Below are 25,364 nucleotides of genomic sequence, written 5' to 3'. Positions count from 1 at the left end.
TAGAGAAGAAATGTTGTGTTTACTGCCACACCTTGGCCAGACTAGAGGACATTCTGAATGTAATCCTCACATTTTTCAATGAGAAATAACTTAATTGGTCAGGTCTCGCAAGTGTATGCTCATACGGCTTCTGCTCATCTCATTATTAAGGTAAGACTGTTTTGGTTTCATCTTGTGCTGGCTTCATTATTGGTTTATATATTGTATGATGTGTAGGATGAACAGACAGCCTATCTCTTGAGAATAGTAGGCCAATATGATTTGCGGAAAATAGTATGGGATTTGGTGGGGTTTGGCTAGGGCTTGAAGCACAAAGTTACCAGGTTTGAAGCGCTTGAACAGGAAGGGATCTGCTCAGATCTTGATTAGCTCAGATTCCAATCAGGTTATTTGCAAAATGGCTTTCTGGGGGGTCTCCGGTTCCTTCCGGGAGGTCTCCAGTTACAAACAGGGGAGACGTCTGAGACCCCCCATAATTTAAACCCTGGTTATTACTATACAATATTTAGAGTAAAAAGCTAAATGAACCTACCTGCAGCTTTTGCTGGTTTGTATGGGGACAATCCAGCACCTGTTAAAAACAGTTAGAAAGCAAAGTTAATGTTGTATCACTTTTATAGTAGTTCTCCTCTTCTAAAGTGTACAGCCTGAACTCATAAAATTATGTGACTATAATAACATTTTGGCAAAATCATATTACAGAGTTCCTTACTGGTATTGCAGGCGAGTCGATGCTGGCACATGTGTCAACTCGCATGCTCTTTAGGACTCATATCCTGGTCCTTTACATCACAAGTGCAATGCTCTAACAGTTTGATCAGATTTGATTTGATTGTAAATGTAGTTGGTTATGTAATGCAAAAATGTAAATGTAACCAAAAGCCAATCAACCAATCAAATGTAAAAAAAAAAAAAACAAAGTTTTTCTGATTCTCTGTAACTAATCTTTCAAAGATACTCTTTTTGTTTGAAAGAGTTTTGTTTAAGACACTTAGTAGCAAGGAAACAAGCAACCTGGTCTCATACATTCATGCCACTATACCTGCATAGTTGGCCATCCAATCTCCTCCAATATAACTTGGTAGTTCTTGACCAGAATAAACTACACCAGATCAGACGTTATTATGATTGTGAAAAGTCTGATTCAACATAAGCTTTTTAGTATCAGCTATAATGTATTTCAATGGCTTTATGATTTCTAGCTTCATGTTGTCAAATATGGTCTATGCAGACACAGCCACATCATACTCAAGTATCATAAAAGAAGATATCAACTTTTCACAAACATGTCAAAGATGAATCTGATGTTCTAAATCATTCTCTGAGCTTTAACTTAAAAAATACAGGTCTATCATCATGGGCTGTCAGTGGACTGTCACTCAAACACTGGGCGATTTTTAGGATGAACAAAATGGTAAGGAGTGTATGGTTGTGGGCTGTCGGTTATACCTGGGTAAAGTCCAGCACCTGGTAACACTCCAGCACCTCCTGGTCCTCCTCCAACACCACCCTGAGGAACATACACCCCTGAAACAGGGAAAAAAAAAGTCAGACTTATAAGCCATCAGACCTCTGTCTTTTACTTTTCAAGCAGAAGAGCATAAGAATTTGGGCTAGGGTAGAGTCCCAAAGAAAAAAGAAACTTTTGTTGAAAGTGCTGAAGGCCTTGAAAAACATTTCCATATGGCATAGTTTCTTCTTACAAGTTTGTAAGTTGTAATTACAGCATGACATGGTCGAAATAAAATGGATATTTCATGTTTCTTTCTCTCCTTTCACTTCCGGACAAAGATTCCAAAGTACAACGAAATGAAGATTGGTGTGTACAGTAATTACAGATTTTACAGAATCAAGCTCAAACTTTATTGCTCTTCTTCATCAACTGTACACAAAATCTGTAAAAACTAAGCTAAATTATTATGATCTTATTACAATCTTATTATGATTAATACCAATTTGCTTCTGCCGTGATTCTTTATTGAAACTTGCCCAATTCAAATATGTCAAACACCTGTACAATGAACTTTAATAATGGGTTAATGGACCCTCATCACACTTCCAGGTTTTGGAATGTGGCAGTCTTATATAGACAAGGGAAATGTATTTATTTTTTTGCTTACCCATTTGCTCCAACATCAAAAGAAAAACGGCACTATTACATTTCCACAACTTTTCAAATGAAGAAAGAAATAGAGAGCGATGGATTACAACCATCAGAAGAGAGAAAAGGGCAAATTTAAAGGCACTTTCTCAGCAGTTGTTTTAGAAACCTCATTGCAAGGGGGCCTGGGTAGCTCAGTGGTACAATATGCTGGCTACCACCCCTGGAGTTTGCTAGTTTGCATCCCAGGGCATGCTGAGTGACTCCAGCCAGGTCTCCTAAGCAACCATATTGTCCCGGTTGCTAGGGAGGGAAGAGTCACATGGGGTAACCTCCTCGTGGTCGCTATAATATGGTTCATTCTCGGTGGAGTGCGTGGTGAGTTGAGCGTGGTTGCCGCGGTGGATGGCGTGAAGCCTCCACATGCGCTATGTCTCCGTGGCAACACCCTCATGATAAGATACACGGGTTGATGGTCTCAGGCGCGGAGGCAACTGAGATTCGTCCTCCGCCACCCAGACTGAGGTGAATCACTATGTGACCACGAGGACTTAAAAAGCACATTGGGAATTGGGCATTCCAAACTGGGAGAAAAATAAACCTCATTGCATCTGTGGTAATTCCCTTTTAAAACTTATTCCAGGATAATATAATAGAACATATAAATGTTATAAATTTACACAAAATAATAAAAAAATTGCAAATATAAAAAAGTTGCTAGATTTACGCTGCTAAATAAGACGGAAACATGTAATCACAGTCTGTGAAAAGGGTTCATTATCTCACTCAAACACTTCCTATGTATGTGGCATTAATCAGAAATATGCACAACATAATCATTATATTACAACTTATATCTGCACAGACAATGAAGCAAAAGAACAGGTGAACTAAATTATACACTTGTCCAAATGCAGAACTTTAGTTGTAAATATGTCTTTCCCTTAAAAACGCACTACAAGAAACCCAAACTGTCTAGTGAGGAATTAAAGTAGCAAAATAACAAAGTAACTTCTACAAAGTAGCTCATACTTCATTATATGAACATATAAATATATTCTTTAATATGTTTGATACATGCATAAATAATTGTAAGTACCATACGTTTTTCAAAATATTTGAATATTTGGTTACAGTTTGTTCTGTTACAGTTTGATATATGTTTTTTTTTTTTTCTATTATTCATTATATTAACTGAAACACTAACAAAAAAGTACCACATAGTACAATAAAAATGCTATGGTGTTCTGAACATGTACAGTACCATGGTAATTGGATTTTTGCACCAAATGTAGCACAATGCCTTGGGGTACCATAATATTATCATCACTGTACCATGATACTCCCAAATCACTTTCTTAGGGGGTTTAGATGACAAAAAATGTGTGAAAGCAAAGTAGCCTGTAATGACATTTTTGGCAAAAATTATTAAAAAAACAAAAAACTACTAGTGTAGCTTTAATACTACTAACAACTTCCCTGGAGGTCTTGTTAGCTCTGGCATCAATTATGAAGTTACGTTTCACAGCCAGACCTGGTTTATATCACAAAAACGTGATGGAGAATGTGAACAGACCCTCTGATGACAAAGATTTAATGGGTTTTGCGTGTTCTTCGAAAGCCATTTAATCAAATCCATATGCCCCTGCTGCGTGTGTGTTTATTAGTGGCAATGCTGCATGCATGGTCTGATATCATGTAGTTCTAACAAAGACCTTGTCATCATTCAGTAACTTCATTTAACTTTTTTTTTATTTTTTTTTTTTCACAAAAAGCAAGTCAACACACCCATAATCATGTGAAGGAAAGATATGTATTTCACAGTTAGCAGGTCAGGTGCTGAGATTACAACTACAAAAGCAAGCTGTGAATTGCCCTGGCATTGACTTTCAAATGAGCCAGAGAAGAAATAGAACAAAGAACATTATTAAGATGGTGGAAAGTTTACTTTACATAAATTGTGAACATGCTCTCTGAACAAGAGGAAAGATTTACAGGGTTTGCAAAGACAGAATTGTCTGTATATTATCTTATAGTTGCAAAACATGTTTAGAGGTGACAAAAATGTTTAGTCTGGAGCAAACTACATTTTTATTATTGGAAAAATATATGAGACATAATGACAATAGGCAAGGACGGATTAAGAACTGATTTTTACATGCAAATGAGCTTTGTGGCAAACTTGCGGCAAATTGTCCATTGTTGCCAAAGGTTTGCTGGACCACTTCCGGTGAAGAGCTGCAAACATCTGCCAAACATTTGTGGCGAATCACAAGCTCATTTGCATGTGAAAATAATGAAAATATGGAGGCCCCCCATGACATGACAAAGTTCACCTATATGTGCTAAAGGACGCTTGGCAGATTTGGCTGAATTTTTCAAATTGACGGAAAAAAAAATTGGAGCAATGTCTTACACAGCCAGTTATATGTACTTTTTAATTATGAACCGATCCAAAATCATGCGTTATTAATAGGGATGTGCATTGTATTCAAATACCAAAATCACTATTCGGTTATTCTGCACATGTTTAGAAGTCTTCACCCAATCTGAGTCTGAAGGTACCCAACAAACCTACAGGTTTTGGGCCAGGTTCAGGTCAGTTTTTCCAAGTAGGCTATAGTGCGAGATACGAGCTGTTCACACATGCATCTAGGCCAGGTAAATATGCACCGGATGGACATTTTGATCGTTGTGCCACAGCTCACTTTTTCAGTGTACCGTGCAGGACTGTTGCATTTTTTTTAGACGTTGTGTTAAGTTTAAAAGAACTTTAATATTTATAAACACATCTCAAGACACCCGCGTTCTGTTTTACAATTCGTTGTGCAGGACTGTCACATTTTTTAGACACTGTTAACTTAAAAAGAATTTCAATATTTATTAACGCATCTCGAGACACCTGTGTTCTGTTTCACCATTTGTTGCAGCTGCATCAAGCTTTTTCTGCGCTGATGTCACAAATTGACATTCTGATGAATTCAGGTGGCAAAGTGGACTTAATGTGACTGTTACACATGATTCCAGATTGTTTTTCACCTGGCAAAGTTTCAGCTCTTGATAAACGTTTTTTTGCTCTGGAGTGCAGACAATAATTACACAAGTTAAAAGCTGAATCATTTAAAATCAAAGCATCCCGAAGAGGTTTATAAACCATAGCATTCGCTGCCTCAGAAAGTAAACCTGTCCGGGTAGAATTACGCATTTTCCATTGATTAATAATAGGCCTACTATGTTGCAGGCAGTGAAAAATATTATTTTTGTTCGACTTTAATGTGATTTTATCATTTGAAGATCTATGTATTTTGCTATATAGGCTCATAGTTCACTGTGCACTTTATTCCCTGCTAATCAGGTATTGTGTTTTACAGATCCATGGCAAAAAACATTCTTTATTCCAGAGTCCCGACAAATAATAGAATAACCGTTCGTGAACTCTTGCGGTTAACCAAATATTACAAACAGTTACCATGCACATATTTAGGGTATTAAGGCATCTTTTGCTTTATCATTAAACATTAAATGCATGCAGGACTTAAACATTTTAAAGTCCTCCAAACTGTTGCACGAATTCTGTTGCTTAAGTGAATTTAAACAATCAGCTTTGTACACAGCAAGGGTAAACTGCACATTATCTTTGTGTTTGAAAGCGTTTTTGTAAATCAGAGGCTGTTCTCTGTGGTCCTTCAAATAAATGCGTTGCACCTGTGAGACGCAGATTCCTTGAGCACACACTCAAGTGCCTGTGCTCGCGCTGCAATCGTCCAGCACACATTCGGCAGAACAAATGGTATTTCAAATAAGGCTGACATTTACGTGGATTTATAATAGATATCTCAAAATAAATAAGTAAATAACTAATTTAGAGCTTGGTGCCTTTTGGGTTTAGAGGCCCCTGGGCAATGGTCCAATCGACCCGGTGGTTAATCCGTCCCTGACAACTGAACTTTCATGTATTAGCAGCACAGGTTTATGACATACAATTATTTGCAAAGAATTTTGCAGATTTAAATTTGCCTATGTAGTTAATATGCATCAGACAAATGCTTTTTGACTGTCTTTATGGTTTTCAGTGTCATTAATTCTGCGGTTTTAGGACTCTGTGTCAAGTTAAAAGTAGATAAAACTCTTGTCTTGAGATCCCTGCATTCTGTTATGTTTCGTCCAGCTCCCTTACAAAAAATCTAAACTTGCCGCAAATTTGCCGCTCATTAGTTTCACATGCAAATGAGCTTGTGATTCGCTGCAAATGTTTGCCAGAAGTTTGCAGCTCTTCGCTGGTAGTGGTGAATCTCCTGCAACCTTTGGCAACAATGGACAATTTGCCGCAAGCTTGCCGCAAAGCTCATTTGAATTTGAAAATTATCTGTGGCGTATTTGCACCAAGTTTGCTGCAAATTTGCAGTAAACTCTCAATTTTTGTAAGGGCTGTCAAGAACACATCCTGTGTGAGCGCCTCTAATTCTGTGGCTACGGTGCTTTTTTGGTCTGACTGCCCCTTGCTGACGCGCCTGATAAAAACAGTTGTTCCCAGCTTGAATTGCTCCAACGGCAGAAAAATACTTACTTTTATTACAGAATTTAAGTACAGGTCAGGGGGCATGATCATTTTGGTTATTTTTTTATGAGTTATTTTTTATACAATTAATCACACAAAATTAATGCATTAAATCAACAGTCCTATAAAATATTTATCTATTTTCCTGAAATTTTCAGGCACAAATAGCACCATTTCCGAAAAATCTTAAGAAGTGAATGGCTGGCCAGTGATTGAGTTTTTAAGATATTATCTACAGCTGAGAACAAAAGTGCATGCTCCATCACCTATTCATTAAAGAAAGTGTTTGAGTGCACCCAGACAATGGGCTGAGTTTGCATTCAGCGGAAAATTTGAGGGAATGAACAGAGTGATAGTGATCTTGGCTCAATCTAAAACAACATCCATTGGTTGGTGATTGCAGACAGAGGCTCCACCCTCCTGAGCACAGCCTCTAGCCGGACATGAAGTGACCGATCACTGTGGTAACTCTGTCACAGTCTCATATCAACATCAAACTGAGGATTTCCTGTCCCCGGTTGAGTGGTAAGAGCAGATTTGTTCCTAAATACCTCCAGCATACTGTTAGTGTTTGGGAGTAGGGAGCAGAATACACTCAAAGGCACCCAATGACCTTTAGAAGCAGTGCACAATGTAGCAAAACTACTGCATTAAAGTCTATAACACAGATTTGAAATTCTGTAATAGAATATCAGAATTGCAACATGATGAATTGTAAATATACTTTATTACAAAGTATGGCTACAACTTTCAATGAAAGACGTATATACTGTAGTACTGCATAAGGGTACTGTAATGCATTCATAATGTCTTCTTATATGCCTCATATTCAGTTGGAAGCACTTATGAATAATTAAAACCACAGTTATAATACATTAAAATATTTACCAATTCATAGTTTACACCTGTAAAGACATCTGTATCTTGCATTAAAACAAGTTTAGTAACCAAGTAACCCTTAATATATACTGTACATAAAGTGAACCATAATGCATTATTGTGCTTACAATTACTTATGACAATATATAATGCATTCAAATTAAGGCTGTCGATTTAACCTGTTAGTTAAGTGTGATTAATTGTATAAAAAATAACATGTTTAAAAGATAACGCAATTAATCATGCCTCCTGAAGCGTACATAAATTCTGTAATAAAAGAACATATTTTCCTACCATCGGAGCAATTAAAGCTTGAAGTACATTTGTGTGTGTTTTTTTTTTTTTTCTTCACCAAGTTCCATACTTGTTTTTAATCAATCATGTTGAGGCTTGTTTTGGTTTCCTTCATTATTTAATGGTTTTTGCCCCTTTCAAATTGAGGCTATGTCCACACTAATGCATTTTCGTTTGAAAACATATGTTTTTCTCTACATTTTAGCCTTCCGTCCACACTGAGACGGCATTTTTGACAGTTAAAACTGAGCTTTTCGAAAACGCTCTCCCAAGTGTGTAAATTTGAAAACGCCATCTTCACATTGTAGTGTGGACTGGAAAACAGAGACATATTGTTGTCATGTGACGGAGCATGTGATCCATTCAACCCAAAACAATCAAGATGGCGGCCCATGTTGTAGCAGCGTTGTTGTGCCTGATATCCACTTTGGTAGTGTTATTAAAGATAAATGTTACTTTGAACAACCTTAACATTGCATTCCTTCAAAGGTGATGGAAGGTTCACTTGAAATTATTGTCCAACAGTAAAACAATAGGATAATTGCATTTTAGACCGTACATGAAACAGCGATTTTTTGCATGCGCAGTAAGGAGACTTAAGCTTTTTCATACATTTTAGTGTGGATAGGCAACTTTTCGAAAACATTTGAAAAAGGCAGTGTGGACGGAGAGGTTTTTTTAAAATGAAAACGCTGTATTCAGATTTATTCAGATTAATGTGGTCGTAGCCTAAATCTACTTGCTGCATTCAATGTTTTTATGCGGTCAAACAAAACGGCAGTATGAATGCTAACCAAATACAAGCTGGCAGAATATTTTGAAGTTGGAACCTGGACACTTTTGTGATTTAAGGAGAAAAACTGTTATATTACTGAGTGTAGTCATAGTCCAGTACGACTGGTATTTTCCTTTCATTACAGCCCTTCATTATGAACTCTTTGATGAAAAGCTATGATTTTGAGAAATCTAAATTATATCAGTAATTTAATTCACAAGGTTATAAATGAATGAGTCTTATACTAAATCTTTTAATGGTCATTTGATTGACACAGGGGATTATAAGGGCTGTTTTGATGACTTGTTTGGCAAAAAAATGTCTGGTATTAAATATCCATTCTCTATGTGGGACGGCTTGATTTGGATCCAGGTCACGGCTAATTAACACATTAATGAATGTGTGACTCAAAGCGTCTCGCTCCATTGCAAATGACTGACAATTTAAGCTAATAAGGAATGTTTATTTTATAGATTAGTACTTTTTTAAACTTTATGCAACATGTCTTAACATTGTTAAAAAGGCAAATCAAAGGAGTAAAGTTGCTTAAAGGCTGAATGAATGCATACTAATGCAATAAAATTGCAGTTACAGTGCATTGGATAAATCATGTTGACAGTTGAAGTAATGATTTTAGAATGCAGATTTTAGGCATGATTAATATAGATACACATATTATAGTGTCCAAAGTCTGAGACCACTAGTGAATAGTGTTCCTATTTTCCATTATTTTCTAATTTAATACATGTTATCCACCATTATTCCAGATAGCTGGTGTGCTTCAATGGAAAAAGAAGTTAACGTTGTCAATTTAAAAAATTTGGTAATTTGATTATGATATTGAAATGGTGCTGAATCTTAAATATTCCTTTTTCATTTTACCTCATAACTTTTAAAACTTCTAATTTTTAGAAATGGGGAAAAAGTGTTTTCAATGTAGTCTCAGACATTTGGACCTCACTGAGTTCATGCAACACTGTAAATGAGCCTGATTCCATGAGAAAATCCAATTCTTGAGGAATGTTTAATTGCATTATAGACCTATTTTTTTCTGTAGCTTTATTTTCATATATGTCCATGGTTTTGAACTCAAAGACCGCAGGCATAGCTAAGCATGTGGTAGGTAATCCCACATTTTGTCACATCTTGACTTTAGATTCCTATCTTGAAGAAAATAAAAAAGGAGGATAAAAAACAGCTGAAGGATGTGAGCCTGAGCATTAGACAAGTAAATCTCTGTGATAGGAAAAACCCTTCATTGCTTTCACTCTCTCTTTCCGTGCTGGCCGTGAGCCCAAGCTGTGGTGTCGCACAACTGCGCTGCAGAGAGCACATTAACTTTGAGGAATGCGAAAGCAAATAAACACATGATGCGGAGACTGGCCTACTTTTTCAAGGGTTTAAAGGCAAGGTGGAAGTCTGATTTTACTGCCTTGGCTTAGAAGGTCTCACCTAACTTGACAAACGATAGAGACAGAGATAACTGCTCAGATTTTTTCCCACTAAATCAACACAGGCCTCCTCCAGAAAGTTCTCATCTAGAGAGATTAGAAGGACTTGATTTTGTAAACAACATGAGCAATGGGCTATGAAATAGCCAGACTGTGTGGAGAGTCGGTGGTAGAGCGATCACTATGAACTGACAGAAGCACACGTCGGTTGGTTTACTGTAATCGTAATGGATTTGCCATTAGGCATGGTTTGAAGACTTAATATGGAAGGAAAACATTACAGGTTCCACAGTTGAAGAAAAGGTTGTGCTGATTGTTCCAAAGGTTCTGTTCAACATCTGTTTCAAAACCTAGTGAGTTGACTGCATAGACAACATTTTATGCATCGCTGGGCTTCTGACACAAATGCTGTTACATAAGGTAGGCAGTATGATTATGCTGCCTCCTAAGCAAACCACCTAATCTCATGAAAATTATATTACATGTTTCATAATACTCATCACAGCAGTTCCGAGGTGAAATGTGTACTGTGTGGCACTAAAAGTGAGTTAAATGCTTTCCCAAGATGAGGTTTTTAAGGTTAATGCTCTATCTAGTTTTATTAAATAAAACTGAACCTGCTACCCTAAACCTTAAACCTAACTGATAGTATCATAAAAAGCAAATGTGACATGAAAAATGAAACTGCTGAAGCAGCCATGTAATTTTATGGTGCTTCTATGACACTTCCGGCTCATGTGTCGACTCGTATGCTCTTCAGGACTCGTATCCTGGTCCTTTGCATTGTGCAAGTGCAACACTCTGTAAGTTGAGCTACTGCGCAATTTGATCACACTCAAACAAGCTTGTAAATGTAGTTAGTTAAGTAATGCAAACAATAATATGTAACACTTTTCATACAGTAAAAATGTTTAGATGTTTTTTTTTTGCACAAAAAAAAAAAAAATGCAAATGTGCAAATTTGCCGCTCTTTATTTTCACATGCAAATGAGTGTGTGATTTGCCGCAAATGTTTGCCAGAAGTTTGCAGCTCTTCACCAGTAGTGGTGAACCTTCGGCAGACCTTTGGCAACAATGGACAATTTGCCGCAAGTTTGCCGCAAAGCTCATTTGCATGTGAAAATGATCAGTGCCAAATTTGCACCAAGTCTGCGGCAAATTTGCAGTGAACTCTCAATTTTTGTAAGGGATTTTGAGGAACAGGATGAAAAGTGTTTATGAACTGAAAATCTGCCGTTTTACTTATGATTTGTGTGAAAGGGAATAAAAGTCGATGTTGTAGCACCACAAGTGGTCATTTCACCAGCAAACTGCAGCAATACGTATAATGAGCTACATAAATATCATTGTGCAAAAATTTAGGTATAGTGATTCTGTGATTTTATGCGACCAGGTTGCAAAAAAACTTGTTTTGGCCAAATCTTAAGGCAGATTGAATGCATTTCCAAGAATGCAAAATAGTTGTATCTAATGAAAAATTAGCTATTTACCCTGTTTGTGTGCTGTGTATATTTATGCTAGTTAAAATATCACATCGTTAACTTAGCAACATGCTAACGCCACACTCTATTGAAATAAATTGTAAGTCTCCTGTGTGCGTCGCGTGAGGAGCACTATTTGTATTTGATGCCTATGTAGAGTGTTCCAAGTCTTTTCTGTTGTTCTTTTTCTGTTAGGTTGCTGCCTCAGAATGTAGGCAGTAGACAGTGAGAAAGCTCAAAAGGTTTTGGAACAGATTCCTTTTCTGTAATAAAAAATGCACTATTACAGTAAATACTGTTTATACAAAAACAAATTTGTTAAAAGCCAGCTCGTGGGAGTTTTGCATCAAGACTTTAGAAAGCACACATTCTTGCAGTATTCTCATTTATCCATCTAGAATAATAATATGACATCAATGAAAACATTCACTCCAGAGGTTGCAGTCTTCTAGTGCAGTCAATCTGTATCAGGACCCAATTTTTACAATGGACATTAAGTGGGGACCCATGGTAAAAAATAGCTTCATGTTTTCGGCAGTCAGTAATTCACCATACAAAACTCATTATGGTCAGCACAAACCATATTCAATTTTACAAGTATTATCTTTTACTTTGAATAGTTTTGTTGTACTTTTCACAGATGAGGGCATGTCACAAAACCTGTCCATGTTGGCAGCTCCTTTAATTAGTTTCTACCAATTTACAGAGGAATTTGCAACATACTGTATGAGTTTGATTAGACGCACAGCCTTTGATGTCAACAACAAAAGATATGGGAAGCGTTTTCTCCTTCTTTGGGTTGATAATCCTTTTTATGTTGGTATCCTAAGTATGCACTATTATATTGTTAGTTGCATTTTATGTTTTGCAACTAATGCCTTTTTTTGCACAACCATATCAGGACAAACTTGACACCCAATTGTGGGTTGCAACCCACCAGCTGAAAACCACTGATGGAATATGTTAATAGGAGAAACATTGGTAAGCCTTTAGACCCTAACTCTACCAATATACCATGTTTAAATGAGACTGTCTGTTTTGGGCTGCTACACTGTGTTTCATTGAAGACCAGGGAGAAGGAAGATTATATCAGATCATTCCTTATGACCTCATGACAAAGCACATTTCAGTGAGGAACCATGTCCACATACAGTCCAGACCAGATCCTGTGTCTGACAGAGCCCATATTTGTCTGGTATGAAAGCTGTCCTGGATGGTTTCAGAACAAATAATTTGGTTTAAGTGCAGCTCTTTGTTTAAATCTTGGCTCAGTCTCATCTGGGTGGAAACAGACGGGATGCTCACTTTGACATTTACCCTTACTGGAATTTGTGGTTATGGAGCAAAAAACATTCCAATATGCTCCTCAGTAGGTGCAATAGCATGCTAACAAAACTGCTCTACAAAGCCAAAAGCTTTTATGTTGTTTAGCTGGTCTCCCTGTCTGGCCAAGCTGGTTTTCAGCTGGTTGGACGGCTGGTCTTCCGAGCTAGTTTATACATTTATCAGCAAGACTTTTAAGAGTTGAACAGCATAATCAGGCAAAATTACTTTTATTGTAAATAAGACCATTGAAGCTGCCATTAACTCACTTGAATTGCTGTTAACATAACTATAAACAGAGCCATTCATGCTATCTACCCAGAATGCCCATTTGGATCTGTATACAATCCCTTAAGACCAGTCTCCACTCGGAGTTTGTAAAATTCTAACACTCACTGTTCATACGGTCCTGAACGAAATGCACATCACCTTACATTACATAGAATAGCCTTGATACGCTAAGTGATTTCCCAGCAATGCTATCCAGTGATGGACTTGTGACCATTGGGTATGTGAGTGTGTGGCAAGTGAGCCATGTTTCAAAATGCCAAAGATATGGTAGAATGCCAAAGAACTGTCAGATCTGTTAACAGCCTCAGACTGTGAATGAGGGGGAGGTATAAATTAATGCAGCTAAATGAAGCCTCTTATCTTTGCTAGCATTCCTACAGAGCTGCTGCCAACACTCCAGGAGCCCAGTAGAGCGTGGCGTTGAGAGCTGAGGTCACTGTATAACATTCTACAGAGGCCTTGTCTCTGCAGGGCTATGCTATTCCCTCTGCACAAGGCCACTTATAGAGCATATCATATCAGTCAACAAGAATATATGGTGGATTGCTAATTGTAGAACAGAAAACATTGGATGATATTTTACCTACCAGAGAGAGGGTTCCAAATAGGATGTGCATGATTCACATCAACAATGCAGACCTGCTCTGGTACTTTTTATAGTGTGCTTCATCTACAGTATTATCCTAAAAAAATTTTTTACTTGCATATAGGGTGCTTTGTCACCAGCGTTCAGTATGATGTGTTTTGGACACTGGTCTCCAGAAAGGCTTGGAACAGAGAACTGGTTCTTATTTAGGACAGGTTCCATTTAATTAAAAATACTGGTGATAAATATTTTTATGGTGATCGGTTCCATTTATGATTCCGGGGGGGATTCATCATAATCCCATTTGACAGCAGAGGTGTGCCACCTGATCTGGCTGTGATTTCATACACCTTCAAGCAGAGCCAGGCATGTGTCAATGAAGAGGATACCTAATGGAATGAGCTCCTCTGATGATCTGAGCCAGAGATGTACGCCAAGTTGTGCCTTTTTAAAAGATCTCTCTTTATTTCAAGCACTGCTGCATGAAAGAAGTGCTTCTTAATTCTTATGAGACTAGGAGGCAAGACCTTGTTTTTATTTTCTTTCATCTGCCCTTGGCCCTAGCCCTCCTCTCTTAGCCGGTGTGTCATTAATAGCTGTTGTCATAAAACTCCCTAATTATTTTGGCTGCGGGAGAAAGCGCTGGGGCCTGCCGTGTCTGCAGTGCTGTACTCTACTGGATGTGTCTGCACTAAGACACAAACAATAAAGATGTTTGAAGGGGGTGGGGGCTGGGTAGCTCAGCAATTACCTACCACACCTGGAGTCGCAAGTTTGAATCCAGGGTGTGCTGAGTGAATCCAGTCAGGCTTCCTAAGCAATCAATTGCCCCGGCTGCTAAGGTGGGTAGAGTCACGTTGGGTTAACATCCTCGTGGTCACTATAATGTGGTTCTTGCTCTCGGTGGGGCACGTGGTGAGTTGTACGTGGATGCCGCGGAGAATAGTTTGAAGCCTCCACACGCGCTAGGTCTCTGCGGTAACGTGCTCAACAAGCCACATGATAAGATACATGGATTGATGGTCTCAGATGCAGAAGCAACTGAGATTTGTCCTCTGCCACCTGGACTGAGGTGAGTCACTACACCACCATGAGGACTTAGAGCACATTGGGATTTCCAAATTGGGGAGAAAAGGGGAGAAAATCCCCCCCCCCCCCCAAAAAAAAAAAAGAATAGATGTTTGAAGGGCACTGTCACCCAATACCGAGCAAAATATGATTGATTCTCATTTGGCTACATGTAAGACCTTAAAAATAAGGGGAAAACTTAAACTTATGATTAAACAATCTATCAACTGTTTAGATACTCTAGACTTAATACCAGTTCTAATAAGGCAGAGAGACTCTGGGATCCCTCAAGATCATTACTCAATACAACAACAGTTACTGCATGCTTTGTAACACAATATGTTTTAGCATGAAGTCTCTCAGTGGGTGCTCTTGTGCCCTAGAATTAAGCATTACAGGGTCAGGGTAGAGCATGGATGTGAGCTTTTTGCTTCCAAGATAATTCATCCAAATGACATTCTTTTAGCTCTGCTGGTCGCCACCAAACGTCTAAACTTACTTTACCAGCAAGACCTAATTATTCAGCCAGCTTAGACAGAAATACTTTGCTTCTCTACCAGTTAGAGCAGCAGCAAACCAGCACTATTCAGCCTGTGCCAGCATGGAAGTACTGTTATAAGCTTGTCTTTTCAGCAGGGCTTTGTGCCATGCACCTCAATCACCAATGGTGATCAAGATCATTAATCAAAAATAAGCAAAGAGGCATTTAGACTACTCATCACAGAAAATGCAATGTGACCGAAGACACCATAACACCATAACTTCGCAAGGCCCAGAGATTCCCACCTGACCTGTAACTCAGTCACACCAGTGAGGGTAAATGTCAAAGTGAGTGTCCCATCTATTTCCACCCAGATGAGACTGAGCCAAGATTTAAACAAAGAGCTGCACTTAAACCAAATTATTTGTTCAGAAACCAACCTGGACAGCTTTCATACCAGACAAATATGGGCTCTGTTAGACACAGGATCTGGTCTGGACTGTATATGGACATGGTTCCTCACTGAAATGTGCTTTCTCCCTGGTCTTCAATGAAACACAATGTAGCGGCCCACAAAATACAGAGAAAACATTCCACCTGCGTGAGCTGTCCAAACAAACTCAGATGCTCTGAACTTTGAAATTCAAAGGTAGATTTTGGTCACTGTCCAATACAGAGGTGATCTGATAATGATGTGCTCAAAAAGCTATTTATTTATTTCAGATAGCACCCAGTGAACCCTGTACTGGGTCATTGGAGTCCACTTCAAGGACATTGGGGATGGTTATGGATAAATAATTTTGACTTTTATTGATCATAAAAGGTTGTCTGCCCTAAAAACAGCATTACATTTTGCTTGAGTTTTATATTGGGGGTGATTTTGAACTAGTTTGGCCTTCAAAGCGATTGGCTGTTTGATAGAAAGAGGAAATGGTGGAACATAATTTCATAACAAGTTCTCTATTCATGGCTGTGACAGTTTTCACTCTCAGCACACAAAAATAACAGGTGCCCTACAGACAGGCTTGGATCGAATGGACCTGCAATTTGTCATGCCGGAGCTGGGCAGAGCTGCAGACATACAGAGGAAATAGCTGAGCTTTTTATGGCCTCCAACTTAATTATTAAAATGAACATAGCAGACCACCGAAATTAAGATGCAGACCCAATGGCTTTTATGGAAAACATATCTCAGTAACAAATCCTCACAGGCAAAAACAGCAGTTTTTCTTTACAATAAATTAATTCAACATCAGTGAAACGTGCTGAGAGAGGTCTGTTTTAGGAACAGCCTGGAAAGACATACATCAGCAAGAAGAAAATATTTTTGAGAAAATAAATAAATCGCTTTGAAAAAGTCTTTGTTTGGAAACTGGGAACAGACCCTCACATGCTATCAAATCATGGCTAAACATTGCACAGACACACACATCCAAGAACATCAGAACAAATGAGACCTAAAAAGAGGGGCCAGATTATTTGACTACCTCTTCTTATATTGCGTTCCTCTGTACCACAATTTGCATTTGTACTCGCGAAGCAAGGTTTTGGAGAGACCGGAACAGCATGCAACATACACAAAGCCTCTGACCCAATGGGCACTTGCGCACTTGCCTGGACGGCGATGTCCACTGGGATGGTTTTTTATGATGTTAATTCTACATGAGCTGACAGAAAAGAGAGTCCAATTGCAGCCTTTAGAAATGCAGTACTGTGTTTTCGATTAACAAATTAATCACAACCCACTTCGTCAACCACACAAAACATTCTAAAATTGAGACGAACGGCCTTCAATGCAGGAGAAGTTGTGCTAACATCTGTAAATAGTTTTAACATTTATGACATTTTGCTGTAAAATCTCAGCAGCCTGCAGTTGGTGGTTTGTACTATTTGCAATGATACACTTTAAAAGCTTTGAATCTTTCAAAAATGTTCCTTAATAGGAGCTGCCAAAAGACAGGACACTGATATAAGGCTAAGATATATTTATATAAGGACATACTGTTTAGGACAGTTATTTAAAATGTAGTGTCATGTAGTGGAAATACTCATTAAAAAAGTTTAATATGTGTACAAAACGTATGTACGCCTTATATGATAAAATACAAAACTTTTAAAGCTGGCCCATAAACTGCTTATATATTGGTATCATGTGTTTATTTATTCTAGAAATTGTATTCTCTGGAAAAAAAAAAAAGTCCTTCCATGGAACATTAGGTTTGGAATGACCTGGATATTATTAGGCAAAAGCAAACCATATACAAATATGGAATATGTTAATGTCACCACCCAAATTGTTTCCCATTAATGTGGACCAGATTCTGCAGTAAACAATGGCAATTTTTGCAATGTGAAGGATGACATGTCAACTTTTGTCTGTATTCATGTTATCTTTTTTTGTTTGGAGGATTGTGTATTGAAGAGTATTTAAAAGATGTCATGGCATTGTGATGTTGTCATCCTCCCAGGTACCCTGATGAAAAGACCAGCACTGGTCACCATCTTATGTTGTGTTTTGGGTGCTGGTTCCCTAGCACAGAATGCTAGTGTGCTGGTGTCTGCACCAGACTTGTAAACTATCTTAACCAGCTTAATCAGAAAGACCATGCTGGTCAACCAGCTTCACCAGCTACGTTTTGCTGGTGAAAAGCACAGCTATGCTATACCAGCTAGTTAAGCACCAAACCAGCACTTACTAGAATAAACCAGCTTAGACCATAATGGGAATTGTATGCAGGTTAAGCTGGTCTTTTAGCAGGGTTTACACAAATATAATGAAACTCATTACTTTAATTTGCAACTACTTGCATTTTATTAGCAAATAAAGATCTCCATAAAGCAACATCCCTTAACCTCTGTAAAAAATGTATGACAAAAATCATTATGCATTTCATAAACATAACCACCTGTAGCACACATCAGATGCACACAAAGTTCTCTAACTCTGCTTTCTGCACCATGCACACTTGAAAATCTAAAGTAATGTATTCAAATGTGCAGGAAACAACTTAGGAAGCCCATGAGGTTGCTCCTGAGCAGGTAATGTATCTTGGGATCTCCTATATGAGCCATCAAAGTGCACACCTACCTCCTTGTAGCGAAGGACTCAGATGTGTGTTGAGGAAGAATCCGAGAAGGAGCAACGCAACCCTCCTGCTAGCCATCTCGCCCCAAAATGCACTGGCCCTCCCCAAATCAGATGGTTTTATTCTCCAAGAGCTAATTACCACTTCAAAAAATGTCAAAAAAAAAAAAAATAAATAAAAAAAATGAAGAGGTGAAGAAGGAAAAAAAGAAATGATACTGGACACGTAATTAAGAAAGGGCAAAGCCTTTGGTTCGATGGATCATTGCACTTTTTTCTCTTCTATGTCTGGTGTTGCTGTTTTTATTCTGATCACTCTTGCCAAAAAAGCTGAGTGCTGCCAGAGAAAGAGAGAGAGAGAGAATACGGGAGAGAGGGGAGGGAAGGACGAAGGACTAGAGAGAACAGGAGACACAGGGAGAGCTAGAGACCAGCTTTCCCACTCTCTCTTCCAAAAAGAATTCCACTGTCTGCCAGAAATTTGCATGGATTTTAAGAGGATTTCTCATTTTTTATGTGAGCAGAGGAATAAAGTGAAATCAGTATTTGGATAATGATGTTTGCCCCATCGCTGAGTTTCTGCCTTACAATCAAAAGTCTCACACCAAGCACTAATCCTCAAGTAAATACGAAGTTTCTCATCCCGGAAGAGTTTTTTTTTTCTCTGATGACAGTTCAGTCAAAGGAAACTTGACCAATGTTTGTCTTAAAGAGTCTTGGGGGAAATTAAGTCTATTGTTCTTTTAAGGGCATGTTGAATGCTTTGTAATACATCTGTAATCTTTTAAACCTGCCAGGCATGTCTATAATGACACTCATGACACATTAATGTGTGACTGCTTGCATGTTATTAGTAAAAGGAGATCTTTACAAAGCTTATAAATTACATGCAAAATTTTTGCAAAGCTGCAAAATAAAAATTTAAACTGGCTTTCGGATGGCTGGAGAGAGAAAAAAAACATCTGGACATGCAAGGACACAGGCCTGCTCATAAACATGAATATCATGGGCTTGTGAACAGTGGATGTGAGCCGATAGAATGACAGACAGTTGAAGGGGTAGAGAGATATTCTGATTGTCATCTAAGTACAGCTCAGGGCAACTCTACTTTTCCAGAATCCCTACCTGCCATCCCTTTACCTTATGTTAATTCTAATATGGCATTGGGGGGGCGTGGTCATGTGTCTGTCTTCGGGAGAGGGAAAGCAGTAAGGCTTGTTACCTGGGCTGTAATTACTTTCTGTAATTGTCTTTCATTATAGAGATGGCGGAGGGAGACCTGATAAGGCTCACTAGAGCGGCAGAGGAGAGAGAGAGAGTGGCAGAGAAGAGTGGTGTCTGTTTGTTTGCCACACAAAAGTGTAAGTTTACCTTGTGTTATAACAGACAAACAAAAAACCTTTTTGTTCAAGTTGGCTACTGAGAGCCCTTTTATGTTAAAGTTTTGTGTGTTTCAAGAAAGAGTAAATAAATACTCACCCCAACTGTTCGCTGTCTCCTGACTCCTCCATTGCTCACGAACTTAACCTTATCACAGTGGTGCCGAAACCCGGGATTGGAGGAGAACGCTGTTATGGAGTCCTCACCGCTGGGCGAAGTCTTCAGGACCCTCACCAGCAACCAGCAGAGCCAGCATCAAGCCCTCATGGAGGTACGCCTGAAGCAGGAACAGCGCTTCCAAGTCCTGCTCCAGGCACAAGCGGAGGACCGGCAGGTGCTCCGGAGCCTGACTGCCAGAGAGGGGGCTGGCACTGTGACCTCCCCAGAGCCTACCCCACCCATGGCTCTGATGAAAATGGGCCAAATGATGATCCGAAGGCTTTCCTCGACCTGTTCGAGAGGACAGCCGAAGTATGGAAGTGGCCTCCCATTCAGTGGGCAGCCCACCTATTGCCCTTATTCTCCAGGGAGGCGCAACTAGCAGCACAGCAACTTCCCATCACCAGCCTCCTTAACTACACCCACCTGTAGAAGGCCATCCAGCAACGGGTCGGTCGTAGCCTGGAGCAGAGCCGACAGCTCTTCAGATCCCTGAGCTTCGGGAAGCACAGCCGCCTATTCGTGTTTGCCCAACAGCTCAGGGACGCCTGCCGGAAATGGTTGCTGGTGGAGGGAACCCGCAGCGCCATGGAAGTTGTCAATCTGGTGGTGCTGGAGCAGTTAATCTCCCAACTTCCTCAAGGCATGGCCAGGATCGTTGTCCGGTGATGGAGGTGGGGACACTGATCCGGATACCCGACACTCCACAGGCCACTCGCGATCGGGCAGGGGAACATTGGATACCGGTAAGAGTAAAAGGGGATACACACCAAGCTTTGGTGGATTCAGGTTGTTCCCAAACCTCTATCCACCAATGCTTGGTGCAAAGCGGGGCATTGGTTAAGAATAAACAGGTGAGGGTGAGGTGTATGCACGGTGACATCCACAAGTATCCGGTGGTTACCACTGAGATACGATTCAGGAGAAAAAGGCATAGAGTCGATGCCACGGTTAATTTCCCACGCCTCACCCATCCACTAATTCTGGGAACAAATTGGCCTGGTTTTAAAAATGTATTGAGGGTAATGTGTGTGGATGGGTCCTGCAAAATGCTGTCGCGGTGTGTGACGGGCGACACTATGGCTGGAGAGGCGGTGCCAGGGCCGTAGACTTCTGCTCTGCATCAGGATGACGCAGATGAGGGAATTCCTGTACTCAGGGGCTTCCCTGAGGGGGATTCCCTCTGGAGCAGTCGCGTGACGAGTCCCTCAAGCACGCCTTTGACCAAGTGAAAATAATTGATGGTCAACAACTCCAGCCTAATGTGACACTCACATACCCATACCTTTCGATTATTAAAGACAGGACACTCAGACCAAAGAGAATACAATTTAGCTTTTAGTACCAAAGAGCCACCGGGAAACACTCTTCCAGGCGGCTCACTATAACCCAATGGCTGGTCACTTAGGTCACGAAAAGACTTTGAACCATATAATGGGATGTTTTTTTGGCTGGGCATTCATGGCGACGTACGTAAATGGTGTGTGGCGTGCTGTGAATACTAAAAGCACCATTGCGCAGTCTGCCATTGATCGAGGTGCCCTTTGAGAGAATTGGCATGGACCTCGTTGGGCCATTAGAGGGGACTGCACGTGGCCATTGCTTTGTGTTAGTTCTGGTGGACTACGCAATGTGATATCCGGAAGCAGTGCCTCTATGCAACATCTCAGCATGTAGTGTTGCGGAGGCACTCTTCAGAATTATCTCCTGAGTGGCAATTCCAAAGGAAATCCTCACTGACCAAGACACAACAGTCATGTCACATACACTACTTGAACTGTACAAATTATTAGGCATTAAATCGATTCGCACCAGCGTTTATCACCCGCAAACCGACGGGTTGGTCGAACGATTTAATAAGACCCTGAAAAACATAATCCGTAAGTTCGTACACAAAGAAGCCAGAGACTGGGATAAGTGGCTCGAACCCCTGCTGTTTGCAGTATGAGAGGGCCAGGGTTTTCCCCATTAAAAAAGACCTGATAAGGCTCGCCAGAGTGGCAGAAGAGAGAGAGAGAGTGGTGTCTGCATGTTTGCCACACAAAAGTCTAGGTTTACCCTGTGTTATAACAGACAAACGAAAAACCTTTTTGTTCAAGTTGGCTACTGAGAGCCCTTTTATGTTAAAGTTTTGTGTGTTCGCTGTCTCCTGACTCCTCCATTGCCCATGAACTTAATCTTATCACACCTAACCTTAACCCATAATTTCCAACTGAAAAACTCCAACACAGATTCTAATCGTGATCACAACCTTCATTTCTAAATCCTGCCCCTGACCCCCACCCATTCACCCAACCCTTATCTCTAGCCCTACCTCCTATTCTTAAGGCCAACCCCTAATTCTAAACCATAACCCTAATCTCCAACCCTTTAACCTGAACCCCACCTATTCAACTAACTCTGATCATAACCCCTGGCTCTACGTCCTATTCCAAATGCCAACCCCTAGTTTAGAGCCCTAAATCCTGACTCCAACCACTGGTTCTAACCTTGATCCTTAACATTCAATTTTAACCCTCTCCCCAACCCCTTCAGTTAACCCTGATCCTAACCCCTAGCCCAATACCTAATTACAATAGGTCAACCCAAATTCTAACCGCTACCCTTTACCTGACCCCCATCCATTCAACTAAATCCCAAAGTTCACTTCTGTTTTTACGTGTATTAAATTTCGTCATCAGCAGGGCATGCAAGCCTTGTACACATTCAGCCAAGTTTTTTCTAATCATGTGTCCTCTGTATGCATAGTCAGCGCATCGGCCTGGAATTGTCTGCACTAATTAGTAGGTCCACAATGTGACAACACTCAAGGTCGGGCTGTTGTTTTCAAGTTGTGTATGAAGATGGCGTAAACCCCGATGAACAACAGGAGACGAAGGTGGAAACTAAAACAGTGGATGCGCATGTCAAGAGCTCTTCATCAGGAGAGACCTGCATTTGTATAACTCAAGTCTACAAGACTATACAGATATTTTTATAGGTCTAAAGTCCTGAAGAAAAATAAAACAGTACTGCATAGCAGTCACAGGCTGATTTACTAAGATCTCAAATAACGGGTGCTAATTTGCTTGTGCAATCTATGAAATTGTGTATGCACATCGTGGGCATTTTGCAGGTGATTTTCTAAGAAATATCAAGCAAATAACTACACATGTGAATATGTTGGACACACCCTCCAAAAGGAGGCTTTTGCATGTGGTACTTGCACCAAATGCTTACAGTACAGCTCTCACTAAATACCATTTTATTTTTATTCAGTATGGCATTTTCATGTTTATTTATAAGATTGTAGGATATCATCATAAAATCTCTGCTCTTTAACAAGTGTAAGAGTAGTTGATGAGAATGCGCATGACACTCTTCACTTGAAATGTTCATAATTCAAAAAGAAAATACAATATTATGTACACAATAAGCCATCGCACCACTGATGTATACTTAAATGAAATCTTAATTTCAAACCATTATTATCTTGACCATGGCAAAGTTAGCTGGGCGCGAGAGACACGGGAAGCTGCATGGTACAGAACTTGCGCTTCCTGCTCGTTTCACGGGATCAAGACGAAACCTGTTTGGTGTACAGGAATGTATCGGCCTGCTTCGAGTACTGGAAAGAACCGCCACTATAACCGCGTTATATTGAGTTTTAATTGAATAAAACAGTTTTTTTCATGAGTATTAATTTGATTTCATGTTTTACATATTATCTTTTCTCAAAGTCTCCTTTTTGTCACAATGACAGGATGATGCACAGTGCAAATCAGATTAATTCCTGCTTTTCATTTGTATTAATTTGCTCTCGTAGTTTCTGATTCTAAAATGACTTTCTGGCTTGATAAATCTCTTTGCAGGTGCGTTTTGATTAATTTGCATCTACATCGGCCTTTATTATGCGCATTTGGAGGCACGCCTCTAAATTGCATATTCATTTCAGGGAAACATGCAAAAATTGCCATGAGGTGCTATTTTGCACATCTGAAAGATGCAGTCTTTAAAAGACTATGTTAGTAGATCAGCTGAGACCTTTTTGTTTAGTGTGCTATCAAGTTTGCACATGTTGTTATACTCACAAACCTTCAGTAAATTGGGGCCACAGTCCACATTCTTCGACCACCTGTGTTCGTGCACAGTCAGATGTATTACACACTATATGGAAAGGCTAGAGCATTCAACTGTACACATACACTTGTGTACACATGAATAAATTCAACTTTGGATTTAACCCCTGCTCTGCTTCCTATTCCTAATGCCAACCCCTAACTCAGAGCTCCAAATCCTAACTCCAAACACTAATTCTAACCTTGACCCCTAACCTTCATGTCTACCCAACCCTTAAGCGAACCACTGGTCCTAATTCTTACTCCAAACCCTTTACTTACAACTCTAAATTATAACATTTTAACTTCAAACTTTAGTTCCACTTAATTGTTAATCTTTAACCTCCATTCTAAAAGATGCCCCTGAATCTTCACCTCATAATCTATTCTGGATCCTAATCTTTAGTCCTAATCCCTGTTCCAAACTCCAGCCTATTTTCTATTCTAAATCCTGGCACTAATCACTCTCCCTACCAGTATTCCCAATCCCAACCTCACCTTAAAATCCAAAACCTCACCCTTTCTCCCAACTTCATACCCCAAACCAGATCCCGATCCAAAAGAGGAAAGTCTTGCTATCAGTTCTGGTTCTAATCTCTTGATTATGACCACATTTCAGAAACCAAACTCAAGCTACTGTCATATGTCACAGCTGTTTTCATGTAAGTCCTTACCTGTGGGGTCTCCACTCACTGGGGAGGCTGTTGGCCTGGGGTACTTCCTATCTAGCAGCTGTAGTTTTCAGTGAATGTTCAGTCAAGGCCAGGATTATCTTATAAAATGGTGCAGTTCATGTAAAACTTCAGCTAGTTATTACTTTTGATTTTAGTAAGAAATTGCATTGGGGGAAAGTAATATTGTGTTCCTGCTGCATGCTTGAAATTAACACAGAAATTAACTGAAATTACCCAAATGTTGTGTAAGGAAAAAAGTGTCTCCCAGGGTATTCTTTGTGTCAGGGTCAGATATTAAAGGGGCTAGGGGCAAAAATGGCAACAAAAATGACAATAAACACCTTAAAATTCTAAATGTGGGGGCAATCAAAATTAACTTTTTATTCATCAAAATATTATTTAACATCACTGTTTCAACCTGAATACATTAGGTTACACCAACAAAACTAAGGCTCAGATTAAGTAGCTCCTGGAGGCAACAATTGCAGGTTTCCACTTTCAGAGTGTCTATTTGCACCCCGTTGTTAAAAGCATCTGCCACACAGGGCAGTTATTTGCACCCCAATAGTCTGGTGGAACCACAGAAATATATGACAAACTACCTAATAGATGTTGCTGTAGTGACGTGGGGTGTAAACACGGTGTGTGAATGTATTGTTGTCCTAGCGACCGCGGTTCTAA

General features: G+C 39.6%; 1 protein-coding gene across 6 annotated transcripts in view; it reads right to left on the bottom strand.

Annotated features, from left to right (window-relative positions):
• LOC127429792 (elastin-like) overlaps positions 1 to 18,687 on the bottom strand; it is a 123,322-nt gene extending 104,635 nt beyond the window's left edge. For 3 of the 6 annotated variants that reach the window (XM_051678998.1, XM_051678999.1, XM_051679002.1), the window contains exons 1-3: positions 18,377 to 18,686; positions 1,450 to 1,527; positions 533 to 571 (exon numbers count right to left, since the gene is read on the bottom strand). In XM_051678998.1, the coding sequence (XP_051534958.1) occupies positions 533 to 571; positions 1,450 to 1,527; positions 18,377 to 18,452 (193 nt within the window). In that variant the 5' untranslated portion in view covers positions 18,453 to 18,686. Of the gene's footprint in view, positions 1 to 532; positions 572 to 1,449; positions 1,528 to 18,376 lie in introns of all 6 variants that reach the window. The other 3 variants (XM_051679001.1, XM_051679003.1, XM_051679000.1) reach the window with 2 other exon arrangements.
• Positions 18,688 to 25,364: the final 6,677 nt, after the last annotated feature.

Source organism: Myxocyprinus asiaticus, chromosome 39 (genome assembly GCF_019703515.2).
Source record: "Myxocyprinus asiaticus isolate MX2 ecotype Aquarium Trade chromosome 39, UBuf_Myxa_2, whole genome shotgun sequence".
In the NCBI taxonomy this organism is placed as follows: Eukaryota; Metazoa; Chordata; class Actinopteri; order Cypriniformes; family Catostomidae; genus Myxocyprinus; species Myxocyprinus asiaticus.
Note: the sequence above shows the minus strand (reverse complement) of the source record. Positions and strands in the feature narration are given on the sequence as shown.